Here is a 22,666-nt window from a genome sequence, read left to right on the forward strand (position 1 = left end):
GAGGAAAAATGTTATATTTTATATATAACATTTATATATATAAATTTGTATATATAACATATATATATAAATATGTTTTGTCTTCTACATTTTTAAAGCTGAAAACCAAGTTAAATAATTGTATGACTTAAAGTGGCTTTGCATATAGAAGTAAAGGGAAATTAGAAACATGCAGTGCAAACCTGACAAATTAACTTGTAAACATAAACATGCGTGTGCGTGTGTGTGTGTGTGGTGGTTGTGTGTGTGTGTGTGTGTGTGTGTGTGGTGGAGTGCACGGGAAGCCACAGCAGGCCATGAACTGGAGGCAGGGCTACCACAAAAGCCCAGGGTCAGAGAGCTTGTAAAATGATCCTTATACTTAGAGAACATCCTCTGTGCTGGGGTCCTTCTCTCTCTCTCTCTCTCTCTCACTCTGTGTGTGTGTGTGTGTCTCCTCTCTCACATACACACACACACACACACAAACACACGCACGCACACACATTCCTTTCCAGTCACTCTGAGGGGCAGGCACAGAGCATGCTAGAAGCCTAAAGCAAAGAATCCTGCAGTCGCTTGGTCACAGACAGAACTGAGTTCGCAGAACATGACAGAGAGAGCGAGTGCACCAGGGGAGGTCTGACGGCACAGTTCATACTCTGCATGCTGCATCTCCTAATGGACGCCTGGCTTCAGAACCTCAACCACACGGTGCTTATGTAATACCTGTCAATTTATACAATGTGCACAAATCTTTTCAAGACACTGCTTTTTTCTTCAAGAGGATACATTGAACAAGAGCTCTGACAAGAGTGAGGATACAACCAGACCAGCAATGTTCTCCACAAGTTCTTTCATAAGGAGGTCCCATATGGACACTGCATATCTTGAACCACTGGACACTCTAACGGGCTTCTGATTCAGGATTAGTTAAAGCAACAAGATATATCCAGAGGAATCCTCTAAAAGATCTGCTTGACAGCTCTGTATCTCAGATCGTTTTCCTGGTGCTGACATGCTCTGGTGGACACTTACCTATCGTTCCCTGTGTTTAGCAGCTCTGCTGGTGGTGGCCAGTTGTATTGGGGGTGAGCAGAAGAAACCAGGAGATGAAGGATCACGGAGCTCCTCTGGGAGAGCCAGCAGCACGGGCAGCAGCGCAGGAGGTTCGTCTAGCCGTAGATACCACCGGCTCCAGCATGGTCAGTGTACCTACACCTTCATCCTCCCAGAAGCCGACGGAAACGCAGGTGCATCCTGCCGCGAGACGAAAGCAGGCACTCAGAACAATGCTAACTCACTTCAGAGAGATGCTCCTCCACCTGAACCTGACTACTCCAACCAGAAGATTCAACAGCTGGAGCACATCATGGAGAACTACACACAGTGGTTACAGAAGGTAAAGCTGTCTTAACACCCCGTGTCTGTTAACGTTTTATTTTAATAAATTAGTATTTCAGTGTATTTTTCTATGCATACGGAACCAAATAAATGAATGAACACAGATGCCTAGTTCCAGAAATCTGTTACAGGAAACTATAAAATGCATGATTCTGCAAACTCTACTTCTCAGAAACAAGGCTTAATGTGAGCAGTTGCACAACTGCATGCCACATTGTTTCAGAAGAAATGTAACCGAAGCCGCCTTTGCGTTTAAGTTCCTTCGAGTTTTACAAATGACTGTCCCTTTGTGTTGAACTTTGTAGTGTTAGTGAAAGTCTCAGTGTCAAGAGAACAAATGGTGTGCCATGCTATGACAAGCATTGTAATCGATTATTTTTTAAATAGCAGTAGTGTTGTGATTCGAACTGTCAGACTCCTGATTTATACCTATACTACTGAGCTTGCATCTGCTCCATGTGGCTCACGGCAGGACTGCGGCGGTGATTCGCTTGAATAGTGCCTGATTTCACAGATGTCTAGGTAGACTCCACACGTTGCAAGTCTGCCAGTTAGTCAGTCACCCAGGAAACTGTTTGTATACTGTCTCTCTAATGACAGGAGGTGAAAGAGACCCACAGGAGGGCTCAGAGAATAGAGCTTGAAAATCTGGCTTCGTTTTAATCGTTTTAATGACTGGCTGCTTCGTGAAAGTTACAATGAAACTGCACCATTTTGCCATCATTTGCTTATGTACTGACTGAAAACAACACAGCATCATTTAAGATTTTTTTTTTTAAGAACAAAGGCTTAGAAACCAAGACACTAAAAAAAAAAACCATGCATGCAAGTGTTCAGGCATTTGTTCAGGCTTTATTATTACCGGTTAGCTGAATAATAAGACATTTTAATAAGCAAACTTTTAAACTATGGTTCAAGTACAAGCATAGCACTTTGTTCTAGATTTTTCTTTTATGCCAGCCCTCCAATTCATGGATGTTTCTTTAGCTGAATAAGATGATGCTTTACTGTCTGAGAAATGGCTAATCATCAAAATAATAATAATAATAATAATAATAATAATAATAAAATTAGCTAATGTGCTTTTATTATTATTATTATTATTATTATTATTATTATCATCAATGTTTATTTATTTATTCAATTTCCCACCCTTTTTCCACAGACAGGTTGACCCACTGTACTCAACTAACTGGCCCAGTGTATCAGTCTGAGTTATAAACCCACGGTTGCTATCAGACATACATATGATATAGTGCAGGGTTTGTAGATCCTTTGATTAATTGCTTTCAACATTATCATCTATCACAATCCTTCTCTGAAGCCACTGGTTTAACAGTAAGCTTCCCATCTCAGTGCTAGTGCATCTGTATGTTGTGTATATATTAAGAAGAATGTGTAAACAACGAAATGTAGGAGCTGCACTAGATGTTCATGGTGAAGCAATCAGTGACTATATAATGCAGGCATGTTCTGATCTTCTTGTTTTAATCTTCTTGTTTAAAACTGAGCAGAAGCAGACGTTGAGTGCAGTGTGCATGGCACGATGATTAATGACAAATTCATCGGAGAATCCTTTAAATCCTTCAGTCATGTTGAATGTCCCTACATTCAGTTCATTCTAAACTACATTCAGTTTATTTAACTTTTTTTTTTATTTTGGTTAAATGACCTATTAATGTGCTTTGGAATGATATTATACCGTGTTGTTCTTGGTTCAATCTCACGTTTTATGTAACAGTTGATTTTTTTTAAAGGAAATACGTCATCGGTTATTTAATTTGAGCTTATCTCGGAAAAGTATACACAGAATTTTTAAAGCACATTTTTAGGTAGATTTGAGGTTTCCATTAGTCCTTATCAGACTAAGTGACTACAGATTGGATTCTACTCTAATAAGAGACTTTACTTCAGATGTAGGAGTGTGAGATCTTCCAAGAGCCAGCAGTGGTAATGCTATAATACCTCCCTACTGATAGAACGAGACACAAAGGTCTTTACCATTTTTCATTCTACCCATCTCTGGCTTAAACATACACACCCATACTGAACATACACACCCAGCCTCATGACTGCCTTTATCTTCAAGTGCAGATTGTGTCACTCTACTCCTTTTCCTTTACATAATCTGAAGGATACGCTTAAGCAAAAGGATCGGTGGAAAGCTTCACCCCAGTGGATGTGTGTTTGTCAGTGTTTAAATGTAATGCTGGGCAATACGAGGGGTATTAGGTTCTACACTCATTTGCATCTTTGTTTCTGCAAGTCCATTTCTCAGAAAATTGTTTAACGAGAGCAATTGCGCAACTGCATGTTGTATTAGAGTAAGCCGAACCCCACTCCTGCTAATTCAACCTAATTATACAAGTGGAACATGAGGATGCAGTTAACATATTTCAGTCAACATACTTAATCACACAAGATTAAGTGTCCCGGGCCAGTCTATCTATCTTAATCATGTACGCCTCGACTGTTGGTGGATGGCCGAGGTGGTCCTAATACCTCTCAATCTCGAGCCTGATGAAAGGTAGCAGATAGGGGCCTGTCTGTGGCTGGATGTGGAAAGGAGGAATGGATGGGGCTGACCATCAGAACTGAGCACATCACTTACTCTGTGGAATTCTGTCATGCTGGGGGGTAAAAGCAACTCCTGATAACATGTCCCAGTCAAATGTGGCTTCTGTTTGTTCAAGGATTACTGTAGCCCAAGGAATGACCTGAGACTTAAGGAGAACCGTTGTGGATTTGATGATGATCTGCCATTTAGCACAGGAAACTCACCTCTTGAACGCATGGAGCGCTATTTCCTCTAGACTTTTCTAGTCTGTCAGATCCAAAGATACACGGTGATCAAACCGGATAGTTCTTAAAATAGGACTCAGAACATACAGTATAAGCCCGCAGTAAGTTTGGCCTTTGAAGCAAACAAGTCCTGTTGAAGTTTATATAAGCTAAAAGTATTCAGTGAGACACTGAAGTTTGGCTCGAGCTGCAGTTCGGCAAGAGTAAAGGCCACGAGGACATGTGGAAGTCCTTGGGGGAGTTTAAATGATAGATCTTTTCCAATCTGTCTTCCGAGAAAACATTTCAGAAATGCCTGTTTCTAAAGAGAAAGCCTCGCACTTTGAGCTCTTGATTTAAAATCTTAAATTTGAACCCTGACCATGTACAATTCACATTGTCCCACTTCTCCCTAGACACCGGCAATGGCTGCTAGTGCAAAGACAAAAGGTTAATCCTAAAGCTAGACAAATGCCATCTCCCGGTTCTCCTTCATCGAGAACTTTTCGCTCTTTTCTCAATTGTCTGAAGGCCACACAGCATGGTCAAAAAGCCAAAGCTGGACCAAGCTATTTTAGGGGTGACTTCCTTTGTATCAAAGTTTGTTTTTGCTGATAATGCAAGCCAAAAGCAACAAACTGAGCAAGGCAGAACTGTCAGACGCTCATGAGACTGAAGTGCTCTTCCTTCCTGTTTTTAAAGGAACCAGAATAGTGGCACATTCATCACAGAAGCAGTGAAATGTGTCTGTGCTTCACATTCAATCCCCACAGAAGGTGAAAGTAAAACAGAACCCGCTATTTAGCGTGTCAGGGGAATATCTAAGAAAATACATGTATAGGTCTGTCAAGCCCTTTCTAAATGCATGTGAAAATCAAAGCTAGGGTTATATGTGTTCATGATTTTTTTCAGGAAAAAAATGGGGGCATTTAGTAAAACTGCTAGACAGATCAGTCTTTGTACAAAAATGATTTTTTATTTATGTTTTTTACTTTAATTATTTTTTTTTAACAAATTGCATACTGCAGAAGTTGTTTTGGTGATTTGTTATACTGCTGAAGTCGGGTCAAGCGAGGACCGAGTGCTACTCTGTAAACTGAGTAGGTTTAATATCTCTTTCATTTCGCACCTAGCCTAACGTCTTCCAGTTTCTTTTTCATGGAGCTTTCTTCCTCTTAAATATCCTCTATCGGTTAAATAAATTACTCACAAGTGTGCATTCTCTGCTGAATTTAATGGCAGTAACATTGCAGAAGTTACCTTTCACTTATCTCATCTATCATGTTTTGCGAATGTCTGTTGAATAGACTGACAATGTTACTGAAATGTTTTTGGCTTTCCTGCTTCCTTCGGGGTATATTCATTTAGAATTTTTAAGACATCTATTAAAAACAAAGGGATAAAGTGACTGTAAGGGTTTATCTGGCATTCTCATACTGTGTATAAGAACAATTCTAATATAAATGTTGTAATTTTCACTGAGACAGCTAGATGACACCATCGTAAACAGTTCAATTCGTTATTGTGAACTGAATGGGTATCGTTTTAGACAATAAAACACAGAGGACTTGTACTTGAACAGGATTTCGTAACCTGATTGCATAGCCTTTAGCCTATTTGGGCTGGATATAAACGTTATGTAAGATTAACATCTCTATGTATATCACACATATTTTATTTTAATGTAGATCATTAAACTGTTACTTGAGTCATGTAGTCCTCAATGATTTCATGAATCATGTAATAGCAGGTATCTCTTATCTAATCTCTGTACAATTCTGGCCAGCTACTTCAAATAGCGATTGGGCTACTATTCAACAATGTTGCTGTTCTTCAACAGCGCTCTTCCGTACTGCTAAAAAGTTAATCAAGATGTTCCAGTGTCAAAAAGATAACTGGATGATCATATATGACCTTTATTTGACCTCTGTAGCCATCAAGTCAAGCCGCACTGTTCGATCTCCCACGTGAATTTCTTCAATCTACGTCCCGATCGAAATCTCAGGGAAACTTCTGAGGCGTTCGCGCATTCTTCTTTTTACACGTGTTTTCTCTGCTTTATCAGAAATGGCACCATCTGTCACATATATTTATGTCACACATATAAAAGGACTCTACAGGGAAAGCAGTCAGCTCTCGTGTGCTGTTATGAAGCTGCGTCCCAGAGCGGATGGACTCGTGCAGATGTTCCGCTCGGAGATTCCGTCTTCATCTGCCTACACTCGAATTCCAGCCAGACGGTTCAGCAGGACGCTGTTTTACCATATCTATGATTCGGCTCCATCAACTTTTCCACAGATGTAAATCAAAACCTCACATTTCAGATGAAAGGGGGAAACCGAAGCCTCTCTGGTCAGACAGCAAAATCTCTAAAGAAAGACAGGCAGATAAATAACGTGCAAAAATGTAACCGTGCCAGTGGGAAGATGTATTGTGCATAAAATGAAGTGATACGAGTTGTACAGAAAGACAAGGTCACTGCTGTGATGAAAAGAATTAGTCCCGTTTCTCAGAAGCTCAATTAACAAGGCTTAAAAGCAGCCACTAACATAACTCAGTATCATGTGCATTAATACAGTATGTGAAGAGAATGGAAAGGAAGCTCACTTGAATCCCTGAGGGACGACTTTATGTAGCTGTAGTCTTTATCCTTTCCTGATAACGTCTCCGGTCATGAAGCTTATCGTGTTTGTGCCTTCGATTTAAAAAAAAAAAATCTTCTTTGGCTGACATTTCAGCTCTGAGCGCTGATGTTCACTCTTCACACATTAAGACATGGCTGGCAAGCATCTTCGTTCTCGCTTGATGAAGTGTGCAAATTGTGTGTGGTGCTAGAATTAGTCATATCACCGATTTCCTGCTGCACTGTTATGTATTTTGCTCATTTTATTCACATGCCTACACGGTCCAGATTCTGGAAAAAAAAAAAAAAAAAAATCTTAAGCATCTGTTCAAGCTACTGCTTGACTAAGATTACGTTCTTGGTGCATGTCTATAAGAATCCAGTGCCCCATACACCATGACATGGAGGTGCTTTTCTCCACCTAGAAACAGGCATTTAAACAAGTATGTTGACATGACCTGAAAGTCAGTGGAGTTTTTACTTTCTCAGGTTACTGAACAAATGAAGTGTTATATCAACAGCCTCCTGAACTTGTTTAGCATCCAGGCAACTCTGATTGAAAAAAAAAAACCCATGTTGTAATATAGATGTCTCCTCCATAGCAACAACAGTGATATTATTCCTGGCATCTCAATGCATGATCAATGCAATCGCTCGGGTCAAGTCCTCACTCACCAGCTGTTCTATGGCACTTGTTAACAGTTATGTGAGACACATTCTTCATCAATAAAGAGGAATTAGAGTGCTATATTGCTACATTCTTTTTTTAATTTCATTGAAACTCAATTGGAGCTGTAGCTCAGCAGCTTGGAGGCTGTAACTGAACATTATCCTTAACCCTGTCCTCCACAACCCTGAAATTATAGCGCATCTGAATCCTAGCCAACCTTGTATTTGCCTTGGCTGGGCACTTGTCCAACCTTCTCACATTCCACATGGCACTCGGGGTACAGCAGGCAGCACCAACTGGAGATAATTGCTGATGGAAAAGTGGCTCTCACACCTCCAGCTATTCAGCACAAAGAGCATGCTACGGGGTAAATGGTTGGTGACAAAGGTCAATCCACATTATGCTATCGGCAGGGGAGAATAACTGCAGCTTCAAACAGGCCGCAACTGTTGGTAATTTGGGCTGAATTGCTCCTGTGAAGGGGCTCTTTATAATAACGGTCTGGGTTATGCTCCCAGCAGCAGAGGTGAGTGCTGACCTCAGTTCCAATAAAGTGTAAAACGTCTGTTCTTTGTGAAAGTGATCCTTAGAGAAGAACAGATGAGACCAAATTAAAAAGCTCCCATTCATTAACAGCTCACCTCATACAGTATAATTCAGAGGTTAATAACAACGAGCTTGACACATTAAAAGGGAACACAGGTGCCAGCCTTCAGAATACAGCCTTTAAATTCTGGAGTGCATTCCTCCAGATACAGATGAGGATTTTGGGTGTAATGCATTTCCCATCCACCCGGACAGTGAGAGGAGTGTGCTTGTGAATGGATCTCTGCGCAGTGTCTATGAGGGCAACTTCCTGTCAAACCGGAGCAGATGTATTTAGACAGTCGTATATATAGTACAAGCAAGGGGTGGTGTTATTTGAAGATGTGTTTCTCTCTGGCAGTTCTTTTCGAGGATTTGTGAGCTGCAATTTGTGTTTGCACTTTGGTCTCTAACATTTATTGCTCAATCCTTCATTCCAGTACTTCTTTTAGAGCTTCTCTATGTCTTTTCCTGTCTCGCTTTCCGCATCCCCTGATATGCTCTGTGTTTCCTTTTTTGCCTCCTAATACATTAAAATCTTGTGCCAAAAGCATGTTGTTTTTAATCAAATTTGGAGGCATGCAGTTTGCTATGGAAATAAAAGAAGCAAAAGCAGTTCGGAAATTCAGCTTTTTTCCCCCTGTCGACGTAAGTGGATGCTGCACTCAGGGAGCCTGTTGCTGCTTTACCTCATTTGATCTCCTGTCTATTTGTCACTTTGTGTATAGACGCTTTTACCACACTTTCAGACTGCAAAAGCAAAAATAAACACCATTCAAGCACTCCGAAGGACACGGCAAAGGCGACACCAGTGCCAGAGCGTCAGAGTCCCTACTGAGAAAACAAATCTTCTGGAAAATAAACGAAATATTTTCATAGACACTTCTATATAAAAGTCAGTTCACGGTTATGTTCTCTGTTGTAGGACACATGTCAATAATTAAATCAATAGAAACTCAAGTTCTGCTTGTTAAACATGAAATAGTAGCTTCTTACTCGTACTGGGAAAGTAACAATATTCACAACAAATGACATAATGCTTACTCACTGCAATGGGTTTGTTTTAATTTGGAAAAACCTAACTAGAAAAAAATCCTAATATTTTTCTTTCACTGTAAGATCTAAACATTGTGGATTGCATTTCTCAACTAATTATCCTCTACAAGTTTTTATGTGGTGTTTTTTACTTCTCACATTGGAATTTGGTAACGTAAGCAAGAAGATCTAGCGGTGTTGCCATTTGCCTTCTTGTCCTTTTTTGCTCCAAATCACAAGTACAAAATGATCTAAGACGATTTATAAGCGACAGTCACATTATTCTTTTCAATAGGAAGTATCTACTAGAACAATCTGGTGCTTTAAAGCTTTGAAAATCTTAATATTTACTTTCAGGCAGACTTGTATCATCCCAGCTGGCTCGCCTGGGTTTTTGCGCAATCTGTTTTGCCAGGACTTTGTCTCTGGCTCTGCTACCACCTTCGAGAACATATACGTCATAAATTGTGACGAAGAGCTACTGGAATCTGCCACTGCTCTTTGTAGTGCTTGGCTGCAGCTGCGTCATTAATAACCGAACATAAATATCTGTTGATATAGTCCAGTTTAAAAAGAACTGGTCTCCAGGAAAAGCAATGGGATGACCAAGATGAACCATCAGAGCCTTGTGTGCTATCTGAAGAAAATTTATTCTGTGGATTATGAATTTAGCTGGACATTTATTTCAAACAGTTTGGCCAGCAAGGCCAGAAAACTCCAGTAATACACACTGAAGACTGATCTCGGACCACTGATGCTGACCCTAATACTGTTTATATTACAAACCCCGACGTAAACAGTTTTCTAAATGATTTCTTTCTGTGTTTTATTCTGCTTTCCGGTTTGATGAACACGCCTGTCAGCAGGGTCTGCAACTTCAGAAGGCCTTGTCCAGACCCAGGGAAAGAGTAATGCATGCCTCATCCTCACCCACTGTTTGGGACAAGGCGAGCATAGCCAAGGTCTGATGTAAGAGACGAAGAAGAAGAAGAAAAAAAAAAAAAAAAAAGAAGCAAATAGTTCACAAGGGAACTGATGAGATGTTTTCTGGTTGTAATGTCAGTCCAGTACATCAACATCATGTTAGTGAATGAATTGACAGACTGCGCTATTCATCAACATGAATTTAAATGTGGTCTGAGTTTTCTGGTCTAATTACAATTTTAATTTATTTTGAAAAGTGTTTTGTGCAACAAGAGCCTCTCTGTGGAACCTCCGGATGGGAGGGATGGCGTTTTCACTTTCTTTTCTGTCAATCACAGTGACACGAGACAATTGTGAGAGTCTGTGTACTTATGCATGCTCAAAAAAAACCCCACATTAAATCTAGTTAACCCGATTGCGTACATCGGTTCCATGTGATTGAACTGAGTGATTTGGGTGTGTACTTTCCAAACCCTGAATAAATCCAAGCGCTGACCTTGCACCTGAGCTGAGAACCGAACCCACTACACTGATGTTTTGCAACAGACATTTTTACCGCTCTGCTCTGTTGTTCTGCCCTCCTCATGAGATTTCACAGTGTAATTGGTTTACATTAATACTACATGAACTGATCATGCTCACTCTACATAATTCAATCTAGTAGTGTGTTTAAATTAAGTTTGGTATAAGCAATGAAATCATGTTTTGTTGAGAAACTTAATATTGTTATGTAAATCTGACTGACCACATACTCCTTTTTTTTTTTTTTTTTCCAAGTTTATTCAGAAGAAGGTAGATAATGCTTTTCTCAGAGCTGAAAGATGTGTTTAGCCAGCTGGTGGGTTGCAAAATATTTCATTATTATATTAAGAATATGCATGATTTATCTCAAAATCTCAAAAATCATAGCCTGGGATGTTGTAGAAATTCAGAGTCATTAATGTTCCTTTGGGAACTTGTACTGGCTAAACTGTGGAACCTTCTCCAAAACAATCCATCCACTAGCTTGATTTCTTCTGGGCTGCATCTCTGCAGAAATATTTGCAAGTCCCTTTAAGTCCCTTTTAAGGTGAAAATGTCTAGGCAGAGGTAGGCTGGTGAGGAGGGGAGGAAGGCTTCCAGTTTGTTTTGTTTGTTGTTTTGCCTCTGCATTGCCTCGGACGGATGCTAGCATTTCCTGCCCCACACGTCTAGACATACCGCAGTTAATCACACTAAATTCAAAGAACCACATCTTGCCCTGCTCAAATATAAGAAAAGAACGTTTGAAACTGGAGGATTTAAGCAAATATACAGTCATACAATCTTCTCTGCAAAATATTTGTCTAATGTCAGTGTAATTTTACATGATAGGCAGCATCCAGCGTGACATGAGGTAAACACTTTTGTGTATTGGATCGTGCTGTTTAAAGTGTTTGGGTTGTGCGTAAGTAATATTTCATAGGTCAAAGCCTTCAGCATGTATTTCTTTAACGTTTGGCACATTCCAAATTGATATTGCTTGTAGGAGTTCCAATGAAACATCCTCATACTGATATATTAGCGATCCAAATCCCCGTCTAGACGAGCTCTAAAACTCCACATAGACAATATTGATAAGAATAACAAGCAGAAGTGCTCCTCACACTACCAAAATAAAAAGGAAAGTAAACATTTCTTTTGGATTCGGTTCTCTCATTTCTGAGAAAAGGGTATTGAGTCAAAGTAAACATTTATTCGTGTTCTTTTAATGTTTTTAAGAAGCTCACTTTTTTTTTTAAATACAGGAAATAAAAATAATAATTGCTCTCTCTTTTATTATGTACCTTTGAATGGTTTATTTTCTGTACAGCAAATCTGGCTCTTCTTTCATTCCTAAAAGTATTTCTAAAGAGGTTTGGTATTAATAGTGAAGGCTGTTCGTGTTCTTTTCCTGGGAACGAATGAAATCTTATTAGAATAAATGGCAAGAGACCCGGTTCACTGATTATCATGCCTTAATTGCATTTTTTTTTTTTTAACACTTCTAATGTTTCAGCATGGCATATTACCTCAGGAAGTGCCCCTTGTGTTGACGTTTAAATAGTTAGAGATTGAATTTTGGCGAACATGCCTGGATTGTGTATTCTCTCCTACGGAATTTGTCCTGTACAACATCATCATATAAACTTTAAAAAACAATGATGTTTGGAGATTAGATATGTCAGGATGAATATTGAATTTATAACTCAAACGTCCATGGCTATGTTTCAGTCCTGCTTTAATTAGTTCCTCCCTGATAAAAAAGTGACATTTTATTGATCGCAGCACTACGATCACCGTGATAAGTCAAGACAAAAAATAAATTTTCTCAATTCTGGGAACACATTAGAATGAAAACTTGTAAATTTCAGTCAGTAAAGATGACACTAATACATAATGTAATATAATGCTAAACTACTAGATTTCTTTAATAATTAGAAAGCGTTTACCTTGATCTGATTTATGTGTATTTAAAAACATAACTACTTGTACTATTTTGAGTAATTTGCTCTTCAATACTTAACAGGGACGTGAGAGCAAAACAAAGAAGAATGATGATAACCTCTTTATCACTTCCAGGGGGAAAAAGTACTGATAGCACGGACACGTAATCTGCTTGTCCCGGGTATGTCTGGACTGGAGGACTTGTCCACCCCTGCTATATAGGTGTATATATAAATATATGTTATATAAGTATTCTTGTTTTCTCACAGGTTTCAGTTCCCAAGGACTAGGAACATCTGGCCATTGCATTTTTGCAAACCACAGCCCACACAGAATTGACAAGCAGTCTAGCATTCATAGTAGTGTTTAGATTTTATTTGGTCTGGAATGCTAACCAGGTCAGATATTGACATTAATGCTTACCTAAGCTAGTCACGCATGCAAATGAGAGCTCTTTCAATTAAACACTGTTCTCCTTTATTCCAGCCGGTTTCCCCCCAAAGCTTTGCTTTCAGTCCCGTCGCCCGGAGCTGTTATATTCCATTTATTGTTTCATTTCTGAATTCTAAAAGTAAACAGACCTGGGCGGCACTTGCATGCACGGCGACTCGTGCCTGTTTAAATGTTTGCAGTTGTGCGAGATGGTTGGGTTGGTTTTTGTTTTGCGTATAAAAATTACCGTGGTGCAAGAGAGCTGGAAAATGTCATAAAATGAAATCAACTCGGTGGTGTCGTTAAGGTTTTGCTTGCTGTATCTGGCAGTTGGTTGAGGATTCTGCGGTTAGCTTGAGATCTCCAATCACGCTCTACTTGTATGCCACCAATGAATTAAAGCAATTTCATTCACACACCAGAAACCACATGTTGAACCGTGGAGTACCAAATAAAGACGCATGGAGTACATGGTTCTACATCACATCACACTGCATCACAGGACAGTATTTGCTTGTGTATGCACTAATAATTTGTTATTCTGACATTTAACAACTAATTAAAACAAGAGCCTGGCACACAACTTGTTCAGACTAATGCGTGTGTGAGGGCTTTAGTGAGCCGCTTAGAGTTTGAGGGAATGTCTGGGAGCTGGCCCGTGGGATCCAGGTCGTAAAGGTTAACTTCAGGCCCAGCTTAAGTGTTACTCCACTAATCCTCATCTACCCAACGTCAGTCACAGCCTCAGAGTGAGTTTTATAAGCCCTCACAAAACAGGCTTGTAGGATCTCACAAAACAAGAGCTGACTGAAAAACAGCCTGCACAGCATGAACTCCCAGCGTGAGTTTATGTCCAACCCGGGCCGTGTGTACTCTGGTGTGATAAATATGTTTAAAAGGCTGACATAAGTGTACCTGTTAATCTAAAGCTTGTTAAAGATAAGTTATTTTCACACTGTAGCTTAATCACAGGAATGTTCTATATTTTTAACACAGTGTCGTAATTCCTGACAATCCTTCAAAGGATTTTGCTGAGTGTGAGAGAGAGAGAGAGAGAGAGAGAGGGGAAAAGAGACAAGGAGAAAGACAGGGAGAGACCAGAGACACACAGACAGCGAGACAGAGAGCGAGAGAAAGACAGACAGGCAGAGAGAGTGAGACAGAGACAGTTAGAGACAGACACACACAGAGAGAGAGAGAGAGAGAGAGAGAGAGAGAGAGAGAGAGACAGTTAGAGACAGACACACAGAGAGAGAGAGTGAGAGAGAGACAGTTAGAGACAGACACACACAGAGAGAGAGAGAGAGTCAGAGAGAGTGAGTCAGAGAGATAGAGAGTGAGTCAGAGACAGACAGACAGAGAGAGAGAGTGAAAGAGATTGAGAGAGAGAGAGAGGTCACCGTCTCAGCGTCCCGTCTTGCAGCACAGTGGGTGAGATAAGACAGGACATGACACGTAGCTCTCCCTGGAAGTACTCAGCTTGCCCGGCTAGTGTTCTGCTCCAGCTGTAGATATATACGCTTTAAAATGAGACTTTTCCTCCTAATAATAAACTCTTTGTAAGATGATCACCTTAATATGTATTGATGTCTCATTAAGTTTATATGAAACATCATGCAAACTCCTTGACCTTACATAGTACAGAACACTTTTCTTTTTTTCTTTTTTTTTAAATTAGCAACACACCCTGTCTGCTTTAAAGTTCTTAAGCTGTATCTGCTTTATTTCAGCTATAAACGGTCACATGCTTAATCTTTACATTAACATTTACAGCTAACGCATGTAACTTGCTTAATATTTCACCTTGTACTGCAGATTTATCTTCATGTCCGCAGCAATAAGACAGCCAAGTTTCTCCTCCCGGGTTTCAAGTCTCAACCCAGTTTTAAGAACTGTCTCAACGCACCGGACGGCAGTTCAAACAGATTGTTTTACTATTAATAGTGAGGCGAAATGCTGCTCCCGGTGCTCATAAACTCTTACAGTTGTCAGAGACGTGACAGAATTTGCCCCGGCTGTATTCCCACTGATCATAGTAGAACAACATAGCTAAATAGAATTAAAGCTAAATGGAAGCAGGAGTGCTATTTTAGAATCAAAAGCAAACCACCATCATGATGTAATCCACAAAATGATTTTTCATGTAATCCAGGTTCCGAGTATCCCCCACTCCCTCAGACAGAGGATGCCCCTTTCACCTTCCCACGTCTGTACATGCTGCAAATAAACACAATCAATTTTCAAATCAAGCAGTAAACCCTTGTGGTTTAAAAGCGTTGCTCATGATATTGATCTAGACAGAGGTGGCCTGCGGTCAGATCTTAAAGCACTGATAGGGCTGACCTTCACTCATTTGGCATGAACCCCAGTTGGTGGGCAGCTGAGAGATGTAAGCCAAGCCTCCCAGGTGCGGTTTAGCCGTGTCTGACAGGGTCCTCTGCTTCACATATACTTAATTATGCCAAATTCCTGCAACTGTGAGAAGAAAGCGAGTGTTGCGTGATGTGGTCGCAGGGTGCTCCCCTTTTTGTTGATTTTGGAGGTGGAGTTTTCCACATTGGTTAAAGGCTTGCTTAAGGTTTTTCGATTTTTCTTCTCAACACTACAGTTTACTAGACAGCACCAACATTTTTACACGCTATTAAATTTAATCGCTTTTGTACGTCAGCCACTGTAAGCATTTTAAGTTGCTCAGTGGCCAGTTATTATGAAAAATTTTGAGCTAATGCTGTGTCTCTTTCACCACCACATCTATTGTCTCTGGATGCTCCGTCTTGTTTGTGGTCGAAAGTGGAAAATGATCGGATCTCCACGCTGGACCCGTTTATAGCTTCCTCCATTGTAGTTTTATTTGAAGCGTATGTTTGTCTAATCTTGTTTCTCCTTGGTACTTTCCGTCAGGGACACCCACCAGTTTGAGCCATGACTCAAACATTTCCCTGGAGAAGCCCAGAAAAGGATGTCTAAGTTAATGTTTCAGCAAGCGAGAGTTAGCAATAACATACACTCAAGGTGACATGTACACTTAGCTTTATCCAACAATCTGTTTAACAAGAAACATATCTCCAACAGCTAATAGCTGTAACCTTGTAAACTGTCTGTCCATCTGTTAAACAAGATGGCAAAACTTTCTAATCTGCAAAAACACACTTTGATGGTGGACACATTTCCAAGCCCACTGAGTGTCTACTTAATATAATCTCTTTCTTTAATTCCTATGCCTTGGTGAACTACTGATTTTATTGTACCCTGGTTAATACTCCTTTTTTTCTGATTCACACAACTGAGAGCTGTTTTCTACATAGCTTTCTGGGAATCTGACATCTTAAAAGTCATATTCAGTAAAAGTGCTTGTTCCTGCCAGCAGATTTTCTTATATTAATTTGAAATGTTTCACAATTTCATATCCCAGTCACTGTGGAGCAGCTTAGAGATGTCATTTTAAATGCAGGTATAACATGGTTATAGCTAATATATTAATATGTTAATAATATGGTTATAGTTTTTTTTATTATTATTAGAGAATTGGAAATCTATTAGAATTAGAGAACAATTATAAAGAATTATTAACTCTATATTTAATAATATGGTTATTGTTAATGCATATTAAGTTAATGCGTATTATATGCGGTGGAATGGCAGATTAGTGGTTAGCTTGTTCACCTCCAGGGTTGGGGGATTGATTCCTGCCTCTGACCTGTGTTTGTGTGTGTGTGTGTGTATGTATTTTCATGTGCATATTCTCCCTGTGCTTCTGGGGTTTCCACTGGCTACTCCAGTTTCCTCCAGTGCAAAGATGTATTGTACCTGCAATGGGTTGGCGCTCTGTACCCCACCTTCTGCCTCAAGTCCCCTGGGACCCTTTGCAGATTAAGCAGTAGAGAAAATGGATAGATTGATGGTATAGTTCATTGATGGTGCTGTATCATATCCTGTTGAAAATTAGCATTCATTTCTATCACAAACAACAAACATGTGGTATGACCTTGTAATATAAAAGTTACCATCGTAAACTTTTATACGTGTACAGAAAATAAAACTCAAGTAAATTATATTGGGGTTGTGGTAGCTTAGTGTTTAAGGTGTTGGATTACTGATCAGAAGGTTGTTATTTCAAACCCTGGGTCCACCAAGCTGCCACTGCTGGGGCCCTGAGAAAGGCCTATAACCTTCAATTGATCAGTTGTATAAAATGAGATAAAATGTAAGTCCCTCTGGATAAGGATGTCTGTCAAAATGCCAGAAATGTAAATGTGCCTTTAACAAAGTGCTTGAATTCTCAAACGTACATGAAACAATGGCACAGTTTATTTTCTAACCGAGCTATGAAACATTCTTTCAAAAACAATACATTATCATGCAATTTTGGCACTTTTGTAAATAAACACAAATGGTCGTAGATTAATAATGAACAGATATATCTGTTAGCAAATAGTTTGTTGCCTCACAATCCCGTCTGTCTAATATTAGCTAATTAACAGAGTATAGCATTGGTTCAAACAAGCAGTCATTTTGAAACGATTGGTGTATAATCATAATGTCAGTACAGTTATGGAGCAAGTGGCATTGCTGTTTCTCAGGTCCAGCGTCCTCAGTTTGATCCTCAGCTGTGTGAAGTTTCTCCCCGTGTCCTTGTGTATTTCCTCCCAGGTTGATTCTCTATTCTAAATTGCCCCAAGGTGTGAATGTGTGCCTGCATAATACCCTGTAATGGACTAGTATCCCTGCCTCAAGTCCGTTGTTTCCTGATACACCATGACCCCGACCAGGGTAAATTGGCCACTGAAAATGAGTAAACAAATGAACATACTCATAAACAATTAACAAAATGGCTTATTATTTGTAGTTAGAATTCTACTGTTACTCAATATTGATGTGTTTCATACTTATTCTTGGCCCACACCTCTGCTTCTTTTCTATTCTGTGTAATTTCACAATAAACAATCTCAAGAGAGACAGTTTTGCCTAGCCTTTGGTCCCTTTAATAAAGACACAAATTATTTTTCAGCACTTTAGTATAGAATGACCCTACAAATGGCAGCTATGAGCATTCTCTCTTTATTCCCCTGCTTCGGCTTCAAATATTTCATCTGGACCACACTGAAAGCTCACACACATTTCCCTCTTTTGCCAAGACCTACATATATTCAATTGTCTTTCTAATCCACTTGTCAGGCTTCTCTGTTTTATTTTCTTATCTTTGTGGTTACAGTTTATACATCCATACATTCCCTGTATACGTGTAGATGAATAATTTGCTGCATGCTATGTAATGGACGGAGACCGTAATGGACGGAGACCATGAACAACCTCCATTACAGACGAAGTTATCAGGTTAACAAACTGGTGCCGATTATAGGACAAAGACAAACTCAGACTTAAGTCCAAGCTAATGTAAGCGTATGAGGCGTTCAAATGGAGGACAGACGGGTGGGGTGGTGTGGGGGCTAATCCACATAAGTAGTCTTTGTGTTCGTAAACCTTGTTCTGGCCTTGTCCTCTCTCAAGCCAGAAGATTAGGATGAAAGAAAGCTTTAAAGATAAGCTCCTAAGTTCTCCTCTATCACAACATCTTCATCTCTTCCTTCCTTAACAAATGACTCTACATCTGCTTCCACCTACATCTTCAGATTTTTGGGTACTTACTGTACTGTGGTTTAGTGTTAGGGTGAATCATTCTATTCATTATAGAAAGAAGAACTTCACTTTACTGTAGATAACAAATGTCTTTGAAATGATGCCTGCTTAGAAGAAACCATGATTAAAGAGTGACTGTGTAGCTGGAAGTGGAAATTTACTGGATGCCCACCGATCTATCAAACGCAATTTTAATACCAACGCTTCTTGGGTATTTTAATCGTTTTAGGAATGGACATTTGTTGGAAGGTGACACTATATGAGTCTGTAATCCTTAGTCCTAGAGAACATCTATTGCTTCCTGGTGTGCAGCTGCTGAGAGTTACCTCTGTGTCCTTGTGCTAAATTGGTGTCCTTTTTCATTTTATTGGTCACTTAACGTTCGTAAAACACTCTTGTCCAGGTGTAAAAGTGGTTTGGGACTTTATAGTTGGTTTTGAGGGAGTGTTTTTTTAACATGCTTTCTGATCCCAAGTTGCCTTTCTAGCTACTGGTATATTTTTTATTGGATATGTCTACCATTTAATAACATCTGAATCTGTTCTATTCAATTCAATTCAATTTTATTTGTATAGCACTTAATGGACATAATGGTTTCAAAACAGCTTTACAGAACATACGAAATATAGAACAAATAGATCAAGACTAATATAAGACTTATATTTAAATATATTTGTATTTATCCCTAATGAACAAGCCGGAGGTGATTGTAGCAGTGAAAAACTCCATGAGGATGTGAGGAAGAAACCTTGAGAGGAACCAGACTCAAAAGGGATCCATCCTCATTTGGGTGACGCTGGAGAGTGTGATTATAAATCATTATAAATTGGAGAGTGTGATTATAAATCATTATAAATTGGAGAGTGTGATTATAAATCATTATAAACTGGAGAGTGTGATTATAAATAAGGTCCTTTCGACAGTCAGTTGGAGTTGTGTAACCAGAAGCTCCTGAGCAACTCATAAATTAGCTCAAAATCTGAGTTCATTATAGATTTAACACCAACTCCTCCATGCTGAAGCCTTTAAATGCTCAATGATGGAGATACAGCATATGTAGAATGTTATTTTGTGTATTGATTAAGAGCTTGTGAGTCCTCATGGGGTTGGCATCTTTTTTTTTCAAATGTCTGAAATCTTCATGAACTGGAGCTGGTACATCTCTAGATGCACCAGGATCCTCGCATGGTTGGCGTCTTCTCACTGAAGGTCCAAAATCTTCATGAAGCGGAACATAACGGGTGGCACATCTCTAGATGCCTCAGGATGGGTAGAAAAAGAGAAGCAAGCGGAGAGGAATCCGCGTAGCTGTTTTTCGTAATATCAGCAAGCACTCGATGATGAGCAAAAGGGTTATGTGCTCATATTTCTCCACCAAGTGAGGCTTGGCAGCGAGACTGATTCAGTTATTGATAGAATATTTATTGCTAATTTGCAATTAGATCAGTTGTTCGTGCACTTAGGAGGTGTGTTTCAGGTGATGTACAAAAGAATAAATCCATGAAAACCAACATACTAAAAAAAAGGAAACTATTTAAATGACATTTCTATGTACACTGATTGTTCTCACAGTATAAAGTATCTGAGATATGCACAAAAGGATCAAGTGAACCGAAATCTAAAAATGAAATGTGACAAAATGTGTTCAAAAGGTGTAAAAAAATACAAACATTTAGATTTATGTTAACTGGGAATAGAGAATAGAAAGCACTGAATCTCCTATAATAGGAAATACATTTACCAAAGTAATACTGAGTAATGATTTTAATAAACATTCTGATCCTGTGAATGGAATAATTTTGCGAAATTTTGTCAAGTCAATGATAATTTGATCTTCAACTGGCAGAAAAAAAATGTCTACTGCAAATTTAATACCTGATTGTACTACGCATGCAGTTACAAATCATATTTATCTGTGCAGTAGCAAGGCCTTGTATTTGACCGCAAATGACATATTCTGAACAAGACATACTTTTTTTCTCAATGGAAAGATGTAATGCATCACTGATCCTGTTAATATGTTTCCTATTGTTTCATGTTGTTGTTTTTTTAGCTGATGCATGTTTGAACTTGTGAACCAGCGGCTATTCAGGAGTCTAATTTGACTTTAATGTTTTAGCCTGTTTTCTTTTTTTTCTTTTTTTTTTACATTTTGGTTCATTTGCAACTTTTAATGACCGCAGATTGAGAACTACATCAAAGAGAGCATGAAGGCAGAGATGGCACAGTTACAGCAAAGCGCCGTCCACAATCGCACGGCGGCCATGCTGGAAATGGGAACCAATCTTCTCTCCCAGACGGCTGAACAAACCCGCAAGCTGACTGATGTTGAGACTCAGGTACAAACCTACTAAGCTCCCCCTAATAAGCTTCTCACACAACACTTACCAAGCTATTCTTCTTACTATTATCTCTGCAGGATCACCACTAAAAAAGCCAAATAAAACACACAAAACACATGACATGTCTGTTCTCCCTGTAGCCCCGGTTTGTACTTGTGTTCCCACCAATACTGATGTTTTATATGAATTTGAATGAGACACACAGGAATATGGTCATGACTTGATTCTGTTGTTTCTGTAAAACGAATAGCCCAGTGTCCTTAACCGCTACCATTGCACAGCCAAGGAACAGCAGTAGCTCAATTTTTCCTGTTTATGACCTCTCTACAGGTGTTGCTTGTTTAAAACTGGCCCACTTTGGGTTTATGTGTGCTATATCTTTACTGTCTGGCTGTACTGCTTCACTCTGACTTGAAATTAGGTTTTGAATCAGACATCCAGGCTGGAGATTCAGCTGCTGGAGAACTCGTTGTCCACAAACAAGCTGGAGAAGCAGCTCATGGTGCAGACCAATGAGATCAGTAAACTCCATGATAAGAATGGGTAAGCATGAGCGCAAATCACAAACTAATTCAAGATGCTGTTTCCAAACCTGGAGGTCAAGTAGTGGCTTCTTATTTCTATTTTCTGTGCATTCACTGATCAGATTCTTGTGCGAATTTGTCCAATTCTGATTAGGGCTGACTTTTTTTTGCATTGGGAAACGATGTCCTGGAATGTTTAAATCTGATAGCTAGAAATAATAATAATAAAAAAAAAAAACACGCACACAAATGTAAGCGTCGCATCCAAAAAACACAAATTGCAAAATACTCAACAACTCAGTCGGAACTCAGACAGTTACTTGGTTTCATACTGTGCAATTCAACGCAACCTACAGATGGATGGAAGACATCTCCTGCCTTTAAAAAAAAGACATATTTTTTTATAGATGGATGTATAACCGTAGATGGTAATTTGATCACTTATATACAAACCTAGGTTTTTAATTGGTCTGATGGGACGCATCGCTCATCTTACATATGTAAGCCTGATTTCAGTTCTATCAGCAGATCTACCCAGCTGTAATCGAAAAAAAGGGCATGCAAGAATTTTCAGTTGGCTTCATTTGTGTTGTTTTATTTGTTCTCCATGCTAATATTATGGTATTAATATTGTCCAGTAAGTCATCACGTGTTATGCATGGGTTATTTCCTGAGGAACATACACACGGCAATGTGAATCATATATACAAGATGAGCAATAAAAACCCTAAGACAACTAGAACCTGTCTGGCCTCTGATCAAGACACATTCCCAAATGTATATGATGAAATTTGGATTGTTTCTGCCAGTGCTTCAGTCATGGATACTGAGGAAATTCATGTAAATATTTATACACCTATTATAGCCATGCTAAATCAATTTAATCTCCTATGGTGTGTGAATTATAAGGCAGAACAAATGCAAAAGAGTGTGGACAGATTCGCACAGCTGCACTCTGTCCTAAAACGCTGTCCTACTCATTCCCTCCTGTTCTCAGCATCTCTTTTGGTGTCTCTCTCTTTCTACTGTCTCTGGTGTCTTTTCCTTTCTAATGTCTTTGGTGTCTTTCTCTTTCTACTGACTTTGGTGTCTTTCCATTTGTAATGTCTTTGGTGTCTTTCCATTTCTAATGTCTTTGGTGTTTCTCCCTTTTAATTGTCTTCCCCTTTCTACTGTCTGTATTGTCTCTTTCTTTCTACTGACTTAAGCATACCATCCTTTCCACTGTCTTTGGTATCTTTCACTTTCTACTGTCTTTGGTGTCTTTCCTTTTCTACTGTCTTTA

The 22,666-nt window shown here is 39.3% G+C and overlaps 1 protein-coding gene across 2 annotated transcripts in view; it reads left to right on the plus strand.

The window, feature by feature from the left end:
- The first annotated feature begins 443 nt into the window (after positions 1 to 443).
- angpt1 (angiopoietin 1) overlaps positions 444 to 22,666 on the plus strand; it is a 56,001-nt gene continuing 33,778 nt past the window's right edge. The window contains exons 1-3 of one of the 2 annotated variants that reach the window (XM_058378351.1): positions 444 to 1,381; positions 20,699 to 20,854; positions 21,279 to 21,400. In XM_058378351.1, the coding sequence (XP_058234334.1) occupies positions 998 to 1,381; positions 20,699 to 20,854; positions 21,279 to 21,400 (662 nt within the window). In that variant the 5' untranslated portion in view covers positions 444 to 997. The remainder of the gene's footprint in view (positions 1,382 to 20,698; positions 20,855 to 21,278; positions 21,401 to 22,666) is intronic. The other variant, XM_058378352.1, reaches the window with a different exon arrangement.

Source organism: Hemibagrus wyckioides, linkage group LG24 (genome assembly GCF_019097595.1).
Source record: "Hemibagrus wyckioides isolate EC202008001 linkage group LG24, SWU_Hwy_1.0, whole genome shotgun sequence".
NCBI lineage: Eukaryota > Metazoa > Chordata > Actinopteri > Siluriformes > Bagridae > Hemibagrus > Hemibagrus wyckioides.